Source organism: Eurytemora carolleeae, unplaced genomic scaffold, assembly GCF_000591075.1.
Source record: "Eurytemora carolleeae unplaced genomic scaffold, Eaff_2.0 scaffold492, whole genome shotgun sequence".
NCBI lineage: Eukaryota > Metazoa > Arthropoda > Copepoda > Calanoida > Temoridae > Eurytemora > Eurytemora carolleeae.
The window spans coordinates 1-17,112 of NW_019396593.1; the positions used below are offsets into that span (position 1 = coordinate 1).

Sequence of the window (17,112 nt, forward strand, 5' to 3'; positions counted from 1 at the left end):
AATGATTTATAACATAATGGTTTATAGCATAATGATTTATAGCATAATGATTAATAACATAATGATTTATAACATACTGATTTATAACATAATGATTTATAACATAATGATTTATAACATAATTATTTATAACATACTGATTTATAACATAATGATTTATAACATAATGATTTATAGCATAATGATTAATAACATAATGATTTATAACATAATGGTTTATAGCGTAATGATTTATAGCATAATGATTTATAACAAAATAATTTAAAGCATAATGATTTATAGCGTAATGGTTTATAGCACAATGATTTATAACATAATGATTTTTAACATAATGATCTATAACATAATAATTTATACAATAATGAATTATAACATAATTGATTTATAACTTAATGATTTATAACAAAATGATTTATAACATAATGATTTATAACATAATGATTTATAACAAAATTATTTATACCATAATGATTTTTAACATAATTATTTATACCATAATGATTTATGACAAAATTATTTATAACATAATGATTTTTAACATAATGATCTATAACATAATAATTTATACAATAATGAATTATAACATAATTGATTTATAACATAATGATTGATACCGTAATGATTTATAACATAATGATTTATAACATAATAACTTATAACATAATGATTTATAGCATAACGATTTATAACATAATGGTTTATAACATAAAGATTTACAAAATAATAATTTATTTTTAAAAACATTTTTTATAAAAAAAACCATTAAGGGCAGTTAACTATAAAAAAGTTTTAAAAATCTGCAAAGATAGTTGAAAATACATTTTAGTGTTAGGTTAGACCATAATTAATCCCTATCTAGCATTATATACATTAACTATCTTTTCATTAAAACACTTTTATATAATTCATTGGCTCCCCGTCTATTTTTCATCACTCTATAGCATTGATGAGATTAAAAAATACATCTAATAAATTGCTTACTTTTATTTTTATACATCCAGTTTTATTCACACATGTCTTATGAAATTATCATACAGGCTGGAACCCTCCCTTTTTTCTGATTCAAGCTCCTATGATTATTGATTATATGAAAAAAGAAGAGATAAGCTAAAATTGTTCTCTGTTTAACATGCCTTGTGACTCACACACAAATCAGGGGTAAAAATATATTTTAATCATAAATTTTGGTTTTGTTTAAAATACAAATGTTTTTTTGTTTAAGATTGTTGTGAGCTATATCAATCCCTTGTGCGTAGGCATGGATTATGTGACGCATTCAAGCAGAAAGATTTTATTGTCTCTGTACGCAATTAAATAGTGCATCTTTGTCCCGTAGTTATTTGTATTTTTTATATAAAAATTATAATTCATGGTTTACAGGGTAATGAAGATATAAAAACCTCTAAATATATTAGCTCTTAAAGGGACTGTAAGCGAAATTTCAAGTGACCCTCCATGCGTATAATAAACTGTTGTTTTTCTGACTCGAAAAGTGTTTTATTTCTGTGAGTTTCTCGATTGCTTCTTAAAAACAAGAAATGCTAAAGTCACTTTTGCAGAGAAATCGCAAATGAAAATGAACATTTAAAAGAAACAAACACATTGATGTCTAGTTTATACTTGATCAGACAAAGCTTTCAAGGGTACTGTTGTAAATCTGGCATTGCCATCTTTACATGCAGAAATGGCACTTGAAATTACGCGAACACTCTCTTTAAGTTTAAATTCGGAGTTTGATCGCTATAAAGCTTAAAAATCTAAAAAAATTTTACTTTTAGGGCGCTTCACGCACCTTTTATAGTCTGCGCTTTTCGAGAAGTCATCGAGGATTCTTCTATTTGAAGGAGCGGGTTTTTTAAATCAATAAATGATGAGATATTTGTGTCCAAAAATTATATATATATATTATTTATATATATATATATATGTTCAAAGCATCAACTCTAAAATCTAATTTCGATATATTTCAGGATTTCACTATTCATGATGTTTTATGCCTTCCAGTATTCTTCAGTAGATCAGAGGGTCAAGATTAATTTTTTTTTTATCGAAAACGGTTTAACTTGCTGTGGTACCTGCATAGATTTAGCTCGACACAAAGAACTTATAATTTTGCCACAAACTTAAATTTTCTAATTCTATATGATTGAAATGAATGTCATAGACCTTAGATATTTAAAACTATAAATGTTGTTAATATAAGTTTAAAATATCAAATGTTTACACCATCAAGTTGCAAACATATAGGGATTACAAAATTTGAGTTTATGACAAAAGCTCGATTCTTTCGCCTTGTTTGTTTGTTTGTTTGATGTAGAAATAAACTTGACAATTAAAATGTAAACATGGGATTTTATATTATCATTGTGGGCCACCAAGTAATCGTAATAATTTGAACCTATTATAAATACAGTATGTAATGTATGCGAAATACAATATACCACTTTTATTACAACTGTTAAAGCAATTCATACTTTTTATGTGTAATTTGTGCAATGTACATGTTCATCTATCTATCTATATTTTATTTATAACTTGTTTGCAAACCCAGTGTTGCCTAGGGTACTCATAGTTATTCCCGCCGTTTACCCGCGCTTTGTGAAAATTACGATCTTAGCTATTTTTCCCGAAAAAAGAGACAAAGTAAGAGTGTCACTACTCAAATATTAGTTCTTTTAGATTTAATAAATTGTACAAAAAACCGGTTTATTTGTTTATTGTTACTTGACCAATTACAAGTAAATTCACATTGAGAACTAAATCTTACATCTACGTTGTACATCCTAGAAGAAAAGTACAAAAGCAAAAAATTGGCTTGATTTGTAGCTTATGTAGCACATTTCAGTTTCTCCCATGGTCAGATTTAGAGATAGAGCTTTCTAGAATATCAATAAATTTTCTTACAATCATGAAAATTTGTTTATTAAATATTTCTACTGTGGCTCTCCTATTTTTTACAAAATCATCCCATAATTGTGAAAATTATGGTTTTTTTCAGGCTAAAAATATAAAAACTATTTTGTTTCTTTGCTTCTTATTTATAAACCCCTAAAGATATATGTTGATCAAAATGGTGAACTTGTTTATAATGACTTCAAGATAAATAAACATTTTGAAAGTGCTAGCATTAAAGCTGACAATTGGAGCAGCTGAAATGTGCTCTATGCACATATTTCTCTGTGCGCATAAAGTTATATAACGTACAAATCAAGCCAATTTTTGCGTTTGCATTTATTTTTCTTGAATGTACTAATATTTTACTAATATTTGGTCAAGTAAAAATATACAATAATCCGATTTTTTGTACAATTTGATAAATCCGAAAAACCTATATAGATAAAACAGACGGAGCAATCTACACAGCAATGCGTATATGGTCCAACCTTGATGATTTCGTCATTCATCGTGGGTAATCCTGCATCATATCTATATATAAATTTGGCTTGTTTGTCTGTCTGTTTGTTTGTCTGTTTGTTTGACCCCCCCCACTTTATCTAAGATGTCATGAGTTCATAAAAACACTTAAGTGTTTGCCGAAATACAAATTTTTAATTGGCATTTCAAAAATCCCCCAAAAAGTCAGTTATTAAAAATTTCATAATTGGTAATGCAAAGGCCTGGTGACATTTAAAAGTCGGCTGGCCCGCGGTCTAATGAGTTCATGCAAAAATAATTTAAAAAAAGAGTCAGCATGGAAATTATGTTAACAATCCCTTTAAACATTCTGACATTGCGGTCTTTCCCTTTAAATGCTCCTGGATTTGTAATCCACACCAACCAATTGGAGAAACCTCCACCATCCCCCGCATTTTCCAGATCATATATAAATAAAGAAAACATATTTTATTCTTCAGAGGGCTGAACCATCTCATATCAGTTACACTTCCTCTTCAAAGATCTGAGAGACCTAAAAACGAAGAGGACCAACTATTGCCCCCCACCTAGGGGCCCACCATTAACCCCCCCTAGGGGACCAACTATTAACCCCCCTAGGGGGCCAACCATTAACGCCCCTAGGGGGCCAACCATTAATATTTCTCTTTTTAAATCACGCTTTAAAAACATTGTTAAGTATCTTTTTAAAAAAACTCTTTTTCACCAAAAATCACTTAAATTAAGAAAAATAACATTTAAGATAAATATTTTTATTTTATTCCATCTCTACAATCAACAATTTTCTGGGAAAAATGTAATTACAAGAAATACTTTGATTTGGAATGATTTTACTGATTTTATGAACAATAAAGTGGTCAGGCCCGAATGGCCACCAATTTAGAAGCCTTGACTAATTAATATAAAAACACGAAACAAAAATTTTAACAAATTATACTTTTTTTAATTGAAATTTTTTTCTTCACACAGTCTATCAATCAATGTTGGGTGTTGGACTCTTTGATTTGTTTACATCCCTTGGTCCATACCCCCACTTTATCCTGTTTACATTGTAAGGTCGTCTTTTATAGTGCATAGCGTCATGAAGTCCTTTTACCACCTTCCTAACCCCTTCAGCTCCTAACTGGGGGTTTTCGGTCCCTTTCACATCATTTCCATCCCCTTGGATCACTTCATCGACCCCTTCCACTTGGGGCAAGGGCTTTTCGGTCCCTTTTACATCATTTCCATCCCCTTGGATCTCTTCTTCGACCCCTTCCACTTGGGTCAGGGGCTTTTCGGTCCCTTTCACATCATTTTCATTCCCTTGGATCACTTCATCGACCCCTTCCACTTGGGTCAGGGGCTTTTCGGTCCCTTTCACATCATTTTCATCCCCTTGGATCTCTTCTTCGACCCCTTCCACGTGGGTCAGGGGCTTTTCGGTCCCTTTTACATCATTTTCATTTCCTTGGATCTCTCTTACTAATATAATCACTTCGGGCACTTTTTTAGCGTCTTTCTCATAATCTTCCTGAACCTCTTTCCTTCCTGAATCAGTTTCTTCGTTGTTTACAGGGTTATGTACTGCAAAAACGGGGTTGTTGTACAGTAAACTTAATCTTTCCTCTACTTCCTGTTCATAATCTGAACTGTACAGCCCACCATTTATTGCTTGTACATAATCTAAACTTCGTCCGGCATTTTCTTTGTTGAATAATCCGTTATCTAGTTCTTCTACATAATATAAACCTCTATCAGCATCTTGATTGTTGTACAGCCCGGCTTCAACATCTTGTACATACTGATTGCTTCTAGAATTGTACAGTTTACTCAGTTTCTCCTCCAGATCTTGTGTATAATCAAAGCTTCTATCCATTACAGGAGAGTTATACAGCTCTTCCAGCCTTGCTTCAAGTTCCTCTATCGTATTCAGGTTCAACCTTTCCGCAGAATCATGGAAAGAAAGATGATTTAATTCATCCGATTCTTTAAACGTCTCCAGAAGATCTAAGTTTCTACTGTTGCTATTGTCGTTGTTGTATAGGTTACTAAGGATATCTTCTAAATCTTGTTGATAATCTAGATCTTTACTTATTGTCTCCGTGTTGTACAGTACTTTTAGTTTGTTCTCTAAATCCTCAATTGAGTTGTACAAATACCGAACTTGATCTTCTGGCGCTATTTCTTGTTCTACCGGTGGGTCGTTGTTGTACTGATGTGTCGGTAGGTCTGTGTTGTACTGTTGTACCGGTGGGTCTGTGTTGTACAGGTTGTCTAGCCTGTCCTCTATAGCATGTTTATTGTACAATAGATTCCAGCCTGGTACAACAGAGTCGTACAACTCATGTACTCGTTTTTCTAAACAATAGGATATTAGAATATTATTAATGATTTTATAAAGGTAAAAAAAACTCGTGTCTTGTCCTTAAAAAAACTATTGTTAAATTGGAATTTTTAAAGGATAACCATGGTTGTGACTAGTCCCTATGGAAATCAAAATGAAAAAGGAAAAAAAAATACTTCGGTTTTAGAATTCGCTAATTTTCCTACCACGCAAACGTACACCATTTAGAAAGTATTATTTCATCATTATTATCAAAAAACCATGGTCTGGTCACTTACACGGTAATAATCAAATTCAACATATAAAATCTCTACATGTTTGCAACCTGATATTATGCTTCATCTCAAAGAATTCATAGTTTGAAATATCAACGATCTACGACATGGTTATGCAAAAATATAGGGATAAGAAATTCAAATTGTGTGTCAAAGGCTCAATTCCTTTGTTATGTTTATTTAAAGGAAACTGTTGCGAATCCTGAAATTTGGAAAAAAAACGTAAACTATTCCTTTAAGCTGTTTAAAATTAACCTAAATAATCCTTCTCTTTGTCCCACTGAATCTGTAAAACCTTCTCCCGTGATATTTTCTCAATCTCCGCCAGGAACTCCATCTCTACAGCAGCTAGCCTTGTAACCATCTCCAGCTGGTCAATCAGGTTTCTATCCTTCTCTTCCGCCATTTTGTTTAGGGTCAGCGCCATTTTGTTTTGTGACGGTGATATCTTCGCTATGAACTCCATCTCTACAGCAGCTAGCCTTGTAACAGTCTCCAGCTGGTCAATCGGGTTTCTATCCTTCTCTTCCGCCATTTTGTTTAGGGCCAGCGCCATTTTGTTTTGTGACTGTGATATCTCCGCCAGGAACTCCATCTCTACAGCATCTAACCGGGTAACAGTCTCCAGCTGGTCAATCAGGTTTCTATCCTTCTCTTCCGCCATTTTGTTTAATGACAGCGTTGATTCATCGCGAGAGATGATTGCCCGGTTCAACTGCAGCTGGAAGTTCTCCTCCTCACCATCCAGGTTGTTGGCATGGGCCGTCTGAAAATGTACACTGTTAAAAAACATTCCAAATACAACTTCTATGTTAGGTTTTTTTGGATTGATCAAATTATAAAAATCGATAAGAAAAATCCTGGAGGTAAAAAGTTGGATTGATTTGTTGAATAGACAAATATGTGCAAAAAGCACATTTTAGCTGCTCCAGTGTTCAGATTTTGAGATTGAGCTTTCGAAACGTCGATGTAATTTTTAAATCATGAACATTTTGGTCGAAATTATAAACATTTTGTTCAAGATGATGAATATTTTGTTCGTAATTTTGTACATTTTGTTCAAAAGTATGAACATTTTGTTCAAAATTATGAACATTTGTTCAAAATTAGGAATATTTTGTTCAAAACTATGAACATTTTGTGCAAAATTATGAACTTTTGTTCAAAATTAGGAACGTTTTGTTCAATATTATATGAACTTTTTTCAAAATTATGAACATTTGTTCAAAACTATATGAACACTTTGTTCAAAATTATGAACATTTTGGTCGAAATTATGAACATTTTGTTCAAATTATAAACAAAACGATCTCACAAAGAAATTGAGTCTTTTCCACAAACTCAAATTGTTAAACCTCTATATCTTTTCAACCTAATACCGAAATCCTTCAATATTTCAAACTAAGACTATTTGGTTAAACAGAATGCATAGTTTGAAATATCTAAGGTTTACGACATTTGGTTTAGAAGATATAAAAATTTGAAAATAAGATTTTGTGGCAAAAACTCATTTCCTTTGCGTGTCATTTTAATTTAAAACATTTAGATATAACTACCAAAGTTTTAGGGTTTATCTTAACAATACTTTATTGTTTTTGACATATATTTATTCTGAACTAGACAGAATTAATGAGAATTATTGGTACGGGTTAGTGACTTTGTAGCCTCTCTAGTTAGGATTTTACGCACAAGCATGAACATTGAACAAAGCAAATATGTTTGGTTACATATTAGAAATTCAAAACATTTTTCTTGTTCTCAATAGCATGACACTTCAATAAGAAAAGTTTGTATAGAAAACATACTGACTTTTAATTTACTTTAAAGCGAAGGGGGGAAGTAAAAGAGAAGGCTAAAAACAATTTAACATATCGAAAGATTGCAAAAATTATACTCCAATATCCCATATAAACTAATATACCATATAAACTAATATCCCCTGAAAGTAAAATATGGTATGGGATTATCTCCAAGCGTTAACGTCAAAATACATACAAAACACTCAAAAACAAAAAAAAATTTTGAATAAACTTATTCAATCTTTTTCGATTAGTCCGGAAAATCGGTATTTAGAGCTATAAACGATCCAATACAAAAGTAATAATACCTGAAAAATAAAGAATAAGATAAGCCCCATAGTATCCAGTCGTACTTGTCCCAGCAACATTTTATATGAAACTAAACTTCGAGCAATGCTAAATAAATCAGCCCCCCACCCTCCCACCCCCCTAGGGGACCAACCATTAACCCCCCCTAGGGGACCAACCATTAACCCCCCTTAGGGTGCCAACAATTAACCCCCCTAGGGGGCCAACCATTAACCCCCCCTAGGGGACCAACCATTAACCCCCCCTAGGGGACCAACAATTAACCCCCACTAGGGGCCAACCATTAACCCCCCTAGGTGGCCAACCATTAACCCCCCTAGGGGGCCAACCATTAACCCACTATGGTTTTTCATGTAATGTATCTTTAGCTTCGTTCGTTGAGTACCTAATATGTCCTAATTTTATTTCTCCAGCATCTGAAAAGGTGCGGGACCAACGAGTTGTAAAAAAATAAGGTAAAATACAATAATATACACGACAAATAAGGCATAGGACAATAGGTTGTATAGGACAAATGAGGTATAGAACACATGGGATGAAGGATAAGGCATAGGACAATAGGTTGTATAGGACTAATGAGGTATAGAACACATGAGATGAAGGATAATGAGGTGTAGAAAAAATGAGGTGTAGGACAAATGAGGTGTATGCCAAATGAGGTGTAGGAAAAATAAATTGTAGGATAAATGAAGTGTAGGACAAATGAGGTGCAGGACACTTGAGGGGCAGGACACATGAAATGTAGGACACTTGAGAGGCAGGACATATGAAATGTGGGACAAAGGAGGTGTAAGTCGAATAAAGTGTAGGACAAATGAGGTATAAACACATGAGATGGTGGAAAAATGAGGTTTATTAAAAATGAGGTGTAGAACAAATGAGGTATTGGAATTATGAATTTTAGGACAAATGAGGTATAGGAATAATGAATTATGGGACAAAAAAGCGTAGGACTAATGTATTTTAGGACAAATAAAGTGTAAATAGTTTTGTTTCCCCTCATGGACTGAACGATTCTTAAAGGGACTGAACAATTAATTTTGAATTGACTTTTTATTTTGAGCCTGCAATCCAAGATTCACATAGTAAACCTTAAATATGCAGAGCCTTTTCCGGTAATTTTTCTCTGAATATGCAGAGCCTTTTCCGGTAATTTTTCTCTGGATATGCAGAGCCTTTTCCGGTAATTTTTCTCTGAATATGCAGAGCCTTTTCCGGTAATTTTTCTCTGGATATGCAGAGCCTTTTCCGGTAATTTTTCTCTGAATATGCAGAGCATTTTCCGAGTATTTTTCTCTGAATATGCAGAGCCTTTTCCGAGAATATTTCTCTGAATATGCAGAGCATTTTCCGAGAATTTTTCTCTAAATATGCAGAGTCTTCTCTGAGAATTTTTCTCTGAATATGCAGAGCATTTTTTTCGAAATATTCAGAGCATTTTTTTTCTGAATATTTAGAGCATTTTTTCTAAATTTAGGCATTTTTTCTGAATATTCAGAGCATTTTTCTCTGACTATACGGATCTTTTTTATCCGAATATGACTCATGGACTGAAAGATTCTTACAGGGACTGAACAATCAATTTTGAATTGGCTTTTTATTTTGAGCCTGCAATTCAAGATAAACATCGGTAAAACTTAAAAATGTATTAGAAAATTAGGTTTGAATTTTTTTAAAACATTTATTGAAAACCAACCGAAGGGGCCCATGGAAAAAAATTTAAAAAAATTTGGAAAGAAAATTCAGCCCAATTGGTCCAGCCGTTTGACTGGCTATACGTAACATATATATATACGAATGTCTTGTTTATTATATAGATGAATGCAAATAAGCAAAAAAGACACAAGACACCAAAAACAGTTTTATTTCAGGTGAAAATTGTCATACATAATTTACTTTAAAGGGTGCCGAATTATGAGTCGTTCATGGCAAGCAACATAAATCAAAGAATTATGCAGTGAGTCATAATGCTTTAAGTTGACAGTCTATTTGAATTTGAATGATATTCAAGATTGAAGATTGAAGAGATTTAAAAATGATGAATCATTATCTTTTCACCTCTGCTGCATTGTAATAATATTGTTTCTATTTAGATAAATAAACAGGTGAAACGAAACTTCAAAACTTTAAGATTGACGTTTTAAAAACTTTTTCTCAAAAGTTTAGAATATTTAAAAGTTAAAGTTAAGTTGGGATAATCTATATTTAAAAATCTACGAGAGAGCTCAATAAAACTATGACACGTTATTTCAAGTAACCAACGATGCAAAGATGGTAATTGGCCCGATTTACAAAGGTACCCTTGAGAGCTTTGTCTAAACAATGAATAAGATATCTATGTTTGTGTTTCTCTAAATTGTTTTCATTTGCGGTTTTTCTGCGAAAGTGACTTGCGCATTTCTTGCATAGGACTAGAAGAAATTCACTTTACGAGTTATAAAACGCCGACATCTTTCACATTTTTTGATCAGATTAAGATCTCAAGGGTATCATTGTGAATTTGACATTACCTATTTTTACATTGTGAAATAACTTGAAATAACGCTTACAGTCCCTTCCAGATTAATGAAGAAAATAGTTTAATGAACATGGAACAATGCAGCATAGGTCCAATTTCTCTTAATTAGTTGATATTCAGAACTAAAAGTAATACTACAGTATGATTTTTAGTAATGCAAAATATATCAGTCTTATGGATTTAAATTGTTTGAATAGTAGACTATATCAGGACATTGATATACGGGGGTAGGCGATTATATCAATATAATGAAGACTACTTTTGATTTTAATTTTAATTTATATCTTGCTTAATATCAGCTTGGATAAAAAACAAAAACAAAGAGAAGAGCTGTCAATTAAAAAAGCTTCTCTTAATTACTTGCAAATTTGTAATTCGAAGAAAGCTTGTTAACAATTTGAGCTAAAATAAAAAAGTCGTCTTATATTTATTAAATCACCTACCGCCGATATAACCAAAAAAAATTGAGAATTTAGAACTTTCTGTGTTTTTCTTATCCTCCATTGTCAAAAACATAATTCTGCTCTACATTGGATGAACAAAGCCACTTTTTTAATCTTGTCCGAAACTGACTACGGGGATTTTGGAAAGAATTTCTTTATGAATTTTTTATACTTTTTTTCAATTTAATTACTTTGCATCAGAGAGAAGAATTTTTAAGGGTTACAAGGGTTTCGATGAGAATCTTAACCTGGTCCATTTTTAATGAAGTGTACATATTTTGCGGATTTCTGATGATTTCGTGGCAGATTTTTATTCATGTGCTTTGTTACATTTCCTAAATAGATTGCTTAAAGTCATCTTCCTATTCCACAGTTTGATGGGTCCCACTGTACGAACAAAAAAAATATAATTTTAGAGCATAAAAAAATAAACATTTTGCTTTTAGAAAATCAATGCTTGTTCTCAGGATTGCGTTAGTACTTGCCTGGGCAATTGCTGTGGCATGTAAGTTAAAAATTTAAAATTATTTTAGTTTTCTAGTCGCGCACAGCATACAGTGGCCAGCGTTAATATCAATACAATAATCAGACGACTTTTATTTTTAAGTTTTGATTTCTTACAAGATCAAAGAGAAGCTGTCAATTAACAAGCTTATGTGTATCCGTACTGCTTTGAAGCTTGGTATAAATCTGAACTGAAATTGAAAGTCGTCTTCATTGTATTGGTACATATGACGACGACTGTATATTATATTTATATTGGATACTGTAAATAAAGAGGAGATGTATTTTTTCAACTTAACAACAAAAGTAAATTACAATAAAGAATGAAATTTTCATGCTTACAATAGCAATAAAATGTTTAGAAATTCTAAAATGAAACTGAATAAATTTCACCTTCTCTATCTACCTAGTTGAGTCACATTGTGAGCCAGGATTGCAATAAAAATATCAGAAATTCAAAAGTTTCGTAATTTTGCACAAACAATGTCAATTTTTTGTTGTTGAAAATTTGAATCTTATTCTAGACTGCTGCACAGGGGATCAATGTCAAGATCAATATCCACAGGTAAAATTTTACTACAGGGTTACCCAGAAAAGATGAAACTTTAAGGACGACCTTAAAGTGTTTTAATTCTGTTGTTCGAAGTTAATTTGGTTTTAGTCTTAGGCATAGTCTTTTTCGTTGTGCTTAATAATTTGGTAAAGAAACCATTATGCTTAAAGCTGTGCCTGCAAAGGAAATCATCACAAAAACAACAACAAAAGGGCTCTGAGCTGGGAACTTTAGAATGGGATACCATTTATCACGACTGCTTAATCCAAATATCCAATGTGGACACTTTTGATTTCTTGCTTAATCCACTCTTTTTTTGGGTGTAGTACAGTGAAACCCTTAATAACGAATACATTGGAAGAATTTATCAAATGTCGTCTTGACAATTTTTCAATGAGTTTATACTATATTACGTAAATTTCAGTATTTGCGAAAATAAATAAATAGCCATGAATATGCGGGAACAGTTTTAAAGAGTTCCATATAATCATTTAATTAAAAAACTAAATATCTGCAACATTCCATTATCAGAAAGTGAAGAATACGACATTTGATGAATTCTTTCGATGTATTCGTTATTAAGGGTTTCACTGTACAGAAAAATCGAAAATCGTTTTTTTTTTAAATTAAGAGTCTTTCCAGTTTCTCTCTATTAATCTTAAATGGCGCGCAAAATTTCAAATTTACAGGCTTTTGATACGCGACTCTAATCGGTTGAATTTTATACACTTTTTAGGATAGAAGTACAAGATTATGTTAGTCTCGAGATTAAGAAAAAGAGGGGATTAAGCATTAATCTCTATATCCACTAAAGTTCCCAGCTCTGAAGTCTTTTCCTTTAAGGGAATCCTTGTATCCGATAATCCATGATGCTTCGCACCACAAATAGTTTGAAGAAACCTAAAGTTTGACACAGAGTTTTGGGGACATCGAAAGAATTTATGAAATGTCGTCTTGACAATTTTACAATGGGTTTTATACTATTCTACCTCAGTAATTGTCAAAACAATATTTTGTTATAAAATACGCGGGAAAAGTTTTTACGAGCTCCGTATAATTATTCAATTAAAAATTAGATATCTGCAGCATTCCATTATCCATCAGTAGTAGGTTAAGAAAACGACATTTTATAAACGTTTCCGGTGTTTCCAAAGTTCTGGGTTAAGCTGTACATTCTATTTATAATTTTGAACCTTTTTGTAATTTCTAACTCTAGGTAGATATTGCGAATTAAATGTTAGGGATTCATGTAACAGTGCACTTTCCAGATCTTACATCATAATATTCTTTATAATTCTTTCGTTTTTGCTGAATGTTTTTATCAAAACTATATTACAGGGTGTACCAAGAAACATGGGAATTCAGTGACGAATTGTATATCGTCTTTTCAATGAATTAGCATTGTAATACCTAATTTCAAAAGCCATAATATTATTACGTCTGCTAGAGTTTATTTTATGAAAAGGGTAAAAGACTGTAAAGACAAGTTTTCTCTGTTTGTATACTGCAATTTTCTTGTTTTACTAAGTACAACCGTATGCAGTCAAAACATAAACAAACAAAATGTAAACATAACAGACGAAACTCTTACAGATTAAAGCTTTCTCAGTTGGTATCACTATACTAAATCAAAGAATTATTTAAAAAGACGATATCGAATGCGTCACTGAATTCCCATGTTCTTGGGACACCCTGTAGGTAGAAGAATATAAAGAATACTTTCAACTAGTACATTTCTAGTTCCTGATGCGCAGTCCAACTGAAGAGCCAGAGTACGAACCCAACTTTGATTCCCCAATCAAAACTTCAGTTGTTAAAAACTATATAAGGTGAAGTTAGAAGACGATTGGAGAACAGATTGAAATGTCGTCTTTCAAATGATTGATGGATTTCTTATTTTAATGGTTGGATTTTAATTTTCTATTTTACGCATAAGTTTTGTGAGAATCATAAAGCTCAGGAATGGGAAGACGACATTAAAGCAATAATTAAGAGTTTTTGATGTTGTTACAAAGCAAATAGTTTTACAAGTAATTTATTAAATCATATTATAAGAGAAATTGGTCTGCTTCATAGATAAATAAATAAACATAGATAGCTTATGTACGCAAAATCACCAAGAATTGTATAGTCCACTAACTCATACTTCTAGGGGTCAAAGTGTACTTCAATGATAAGCGGGGTGGTTTGGTGTTTTAATGGATTTCATAATTATTAAACCACTCAGGAGTGAATTTTATTTTGAGAATATCAAATTATTTCACTGAACAATATATATTATATTGACGAGAACTGAAGAAGGACATGAGAAGGACTAAACTAACTTAAATTTCTCTCTACAGAATTCATGTACACCACAAGTACTCAATGACATAAGAATAGCCAATGTTCACAACCGACCTAGTTAATAAATGTCGTCTTATACGCAATCTATCTTTATCTATGGTCTGTTTACACATTTTCTCATGTTCACTGGACTTTTAAAAGATGTTACGTACTTTCCCAAGGATTTTTCCCAAGTGGCAACATCCCAATAGTATTTTTCCAAGAGACAACTTCCCAAAAGTGCAATTTCCCAAGCGGCAACTTCCTAAGTCTGTCTTAGCCGTAGCACTTGGCCCCTAGCCTGTTCTAGCCGCGGCGTTCGGCCTCTAGCCCATCCTAGCCGCAGCGCTCGGCCCCAATGGCAACCTGCGTCGCCTCACAGGGCATAACCTAACCTTTGGGAAGTTGCCGCTTGGGAAATTGCACACCTTGGGAAGGTGCCACTTGGGAAAATGTCTTTTTGAAAGTACCTAACATCTTTTAAAAAATTGTATTACTATTTCAGAGTTTTCTGGATTTCACTGTATGAGAAAAGTAAATATATTTGCACATTCAACATTTTTTCTTCTTCTCCATAGCTCTTTATTTAATTATTATTGAAAGCATTTAAGATTTCAATCTTACGCAATTTATTTTCATTTTACGTGTTAATAATGGCGTCATTATGGTTTTACGAGAATTTACAGTGATAACCAGAAAGCTCTGAAAGAAGCAGACGAATTTTAGAATCAAATTATAACTTTAATAAGTGCAATGATCATGAGACACCCTAAATGGGCAGTGTAAACCATCCCATTTTATTAAACTAAGTGTCTGTTTGGTTTGTCAAATACACTTCAGTATTGCCACAATGTCGTCTTCCTATTACATTGTTTTTTGGTTATCACTGTATACTAAATTATATTAGGTTGATTCGAAAACGAGGCCCAGCAAAACCTGTAGAACCATCTGATGGTTATGTTCTACGAAACTGGTATTATGTAAACTAGTTTATTAGTTGGCTTTTCTTCAAGAATACAAACAACAGCTTTCTTGCAGTCAAAAGTGTTACTTGCTAATTGTGCTTAAAAAAATAAGCAAAAAATGTAATTTATTTTGTCATTCAAATTTCTTGTCCTCTTCTTTCCTCTACCTGTCCTCATCTACTTTTATTCTGGTCCTTTCCCTTCCTCTGCCTGTCCTTGTCTACTTTTCATCCGTCCTTTCCCTTCCTCTACTTGTCCTTATCTACTTTTATTCTTGTCCTTTCCCCTCCTCTACCTGTCCTTATCTACTTTTATTCTTGTCCTTTCCCCTCCTCCACCTGTCCTTATCCTATTTATGTCATTGTCCTTTCCCTTCCTCTTCCTGTCCTTATCTACTTTTATTCTTGTCCTTTCCCCTCCTCTACCTGTCCTTATCCTATTTATGTCATTGTCCTTTCCCTCTACATAAACCATGTCCTATAACTGTTAGATTGCTTACTTTTAAATATTAACCCTGAGTAAAAAATAATGATGTAAAATCTGAATAATCCAAATTTTTTTAATAGCAAATTTCTTTTCAATAGTTATTCTAGCATTCTTTCGAGTTCTCAACTTGATTTAAAAAAAAAATAAAATTTTAAGTTTTATTGAAAAATACAAAAAAAAATGTTTTTATCAAAGACTTATTTTCAAACTATTTATATTATTGTTTTTAACTGATTGTATTAAATGTAATTTCATGTTTGCATTTGGAAAATATATAAAAAACATATTTCCTCATTTTTCTTAGCTAGGTGCTGATAATAAAAAGTTTTCGATGTTTCGTTAAAAACACTAAACACCAGCGATTTCTTTACACTTAGCGTCTACACGAACTCTTGACCTAAATAAAAAAGAAATCTAAATCGCAATAGAAAAAATAGATAAATATAAAGTGAGGTCTGTTCTTCTATATATATTATATATATATATATAATATATATAGAACAGACCTCACTGGTCCATGTCAATTGGTCCATGAAACGTTGTGTATAAGGATGTTTACCTGTTTTTTTTATTGAATAATAAATTAATATATATATATATATATATTTAATATAAACCATATCAAAGCAGCTTCTCAGTTTTCATATTTATCAATAATATAATTATATATATGGTCCATCAAACATTGTTAATCTGTTTTTTTTAAAGTGAATAATAAATTTATATATATATGTATATCTTGAATTCGTCTCTCAACTGCAGTTATGTTTAGTTGAACAATATAACTATAAAGCAATAAGCAGAACAGCTTCCAGTTTTCATATTTATATCAATACAATTTTTTAGATATCTAAATTCTCGTCAGTCAATAAACATGCTTTAACTGGTATGTTTTACAACGAAAATTGTGGATTTTCAAATGTTTTTATGCATATTTTATATGTATGTCTATTGTATAAAGAAACATAACTGCAGCTAACAGACGAATTTAAGATCTTCTAATATAGTTTACAGCTAATTAAAGGGACTTTACGCGTAAGTGATCCTATATGCAAAGATGGCAATGCACGAAACAAAACCTTTTGTCTTATAAAGTATAAATTAGATATCAATCATTATAATTTTGAAAACGAGTTTTTTCCATTAATGTTTCTTTTCAAAAGTGACTTGCACATTGTACTGTGGGGAAACATATGGGAATTTTCAGAATCTATAG

The 17,112-nt window shown here is 31.9% G+C and overlaps 2 protein-coding genes across 2 annotated transcripts; one reads left to right on the top strand and one right to left on the bottom strand.

The window, feature by feature from the left end:
- Positions 1-4,129: 4,129 nt before the first annotated feature.
- Positions 4,130-8,176, bottom strand: LOC111706029 (uncharacterized). The gene is made up of 3 exons (XM_023478780.1): positions 8,102-8,176; positions 6,250-6,760; positions 4,130-5,733 (listed from the first exon to the last, which is right to left on the bottom strand). The coding sequence occupies exons 1-3, from the start codon at positions 8,159-8,161 to the stop codon at positions 4,367-4,369; spliced, it is 1,938 nt and encodes a 645-aa protein (XP_023334548.1). The 5' UTR covers positions 8,162-8,176; the 3' UTR covers positions 4,130-4,366.
- A 1,732-nt stretch (positions 8,177-9,908) lies between these two features.
- On the top strand, positions 9,909-16,064 carry LOC111706030 (uncharacterized). Its single transcript, XM_023478782.1, has 5 exons — positions 9,909-9,973; positions 11,510-11,568; positions 12,092-12,132; positions 13,861-13,949; positions 15,353-16,064. The coding sequence occupies exons 1-5, from the start codon at positions 9,924-9,926 to the stop codon at positions 15,432-15,434; spliced, it is 321 nt and encodes a 106-aa protein (XP_023334550.1). The 5' UTR covers positions 9,909-9,923; the 3' UTR covers positions 15,435-16,064.
- Positions 16,065-17,112: the final 1,048 nt, after the last annotated feature.

Coding starts and splice junctions, on each gene's coding strand:
- LOC111706030 (XM_023478782.1), top strand. CDS start 9,924: ATGCAAATAAGCAAAAAAGACACAAGACACCAAAAACAGTTTTATTTC. Junction 9,974..11,509: donor CAAAAACAGTTTTATTTCAG/GTGAAAATTGTC, acceptor TTTTGCTTTTAG/AAAATCAATGCTTGTTCTCA. Junction 13,950..15,352: donor GTTGTTAAAAACTATATAAG/GTGAAGTTAGAA, acceptor AAATTATATTAG/GTTGATTCGAAAACGAGGCC.
- LOC111706029 (XM_023478780.1), bottom strand. CDS start 8,161: ATGTTGCTGGGACAAGTACGACTGGATACTATGGGGCTTATCTTATTC. Junction 6,761..8,101: donor TCTTATTCTTTATTTTTCAG/GTATTATTACTT, acceptor GTACATTTTCAG/ACGGCCCATGCCAACAACCT. Junction 5,734..6,249: donor CAAAGAGAAGGATTATTTAG/GTTAATTTTAAA, acceptor CCTATTGTTTAG/AAAAACGAGTACATGAGTTG.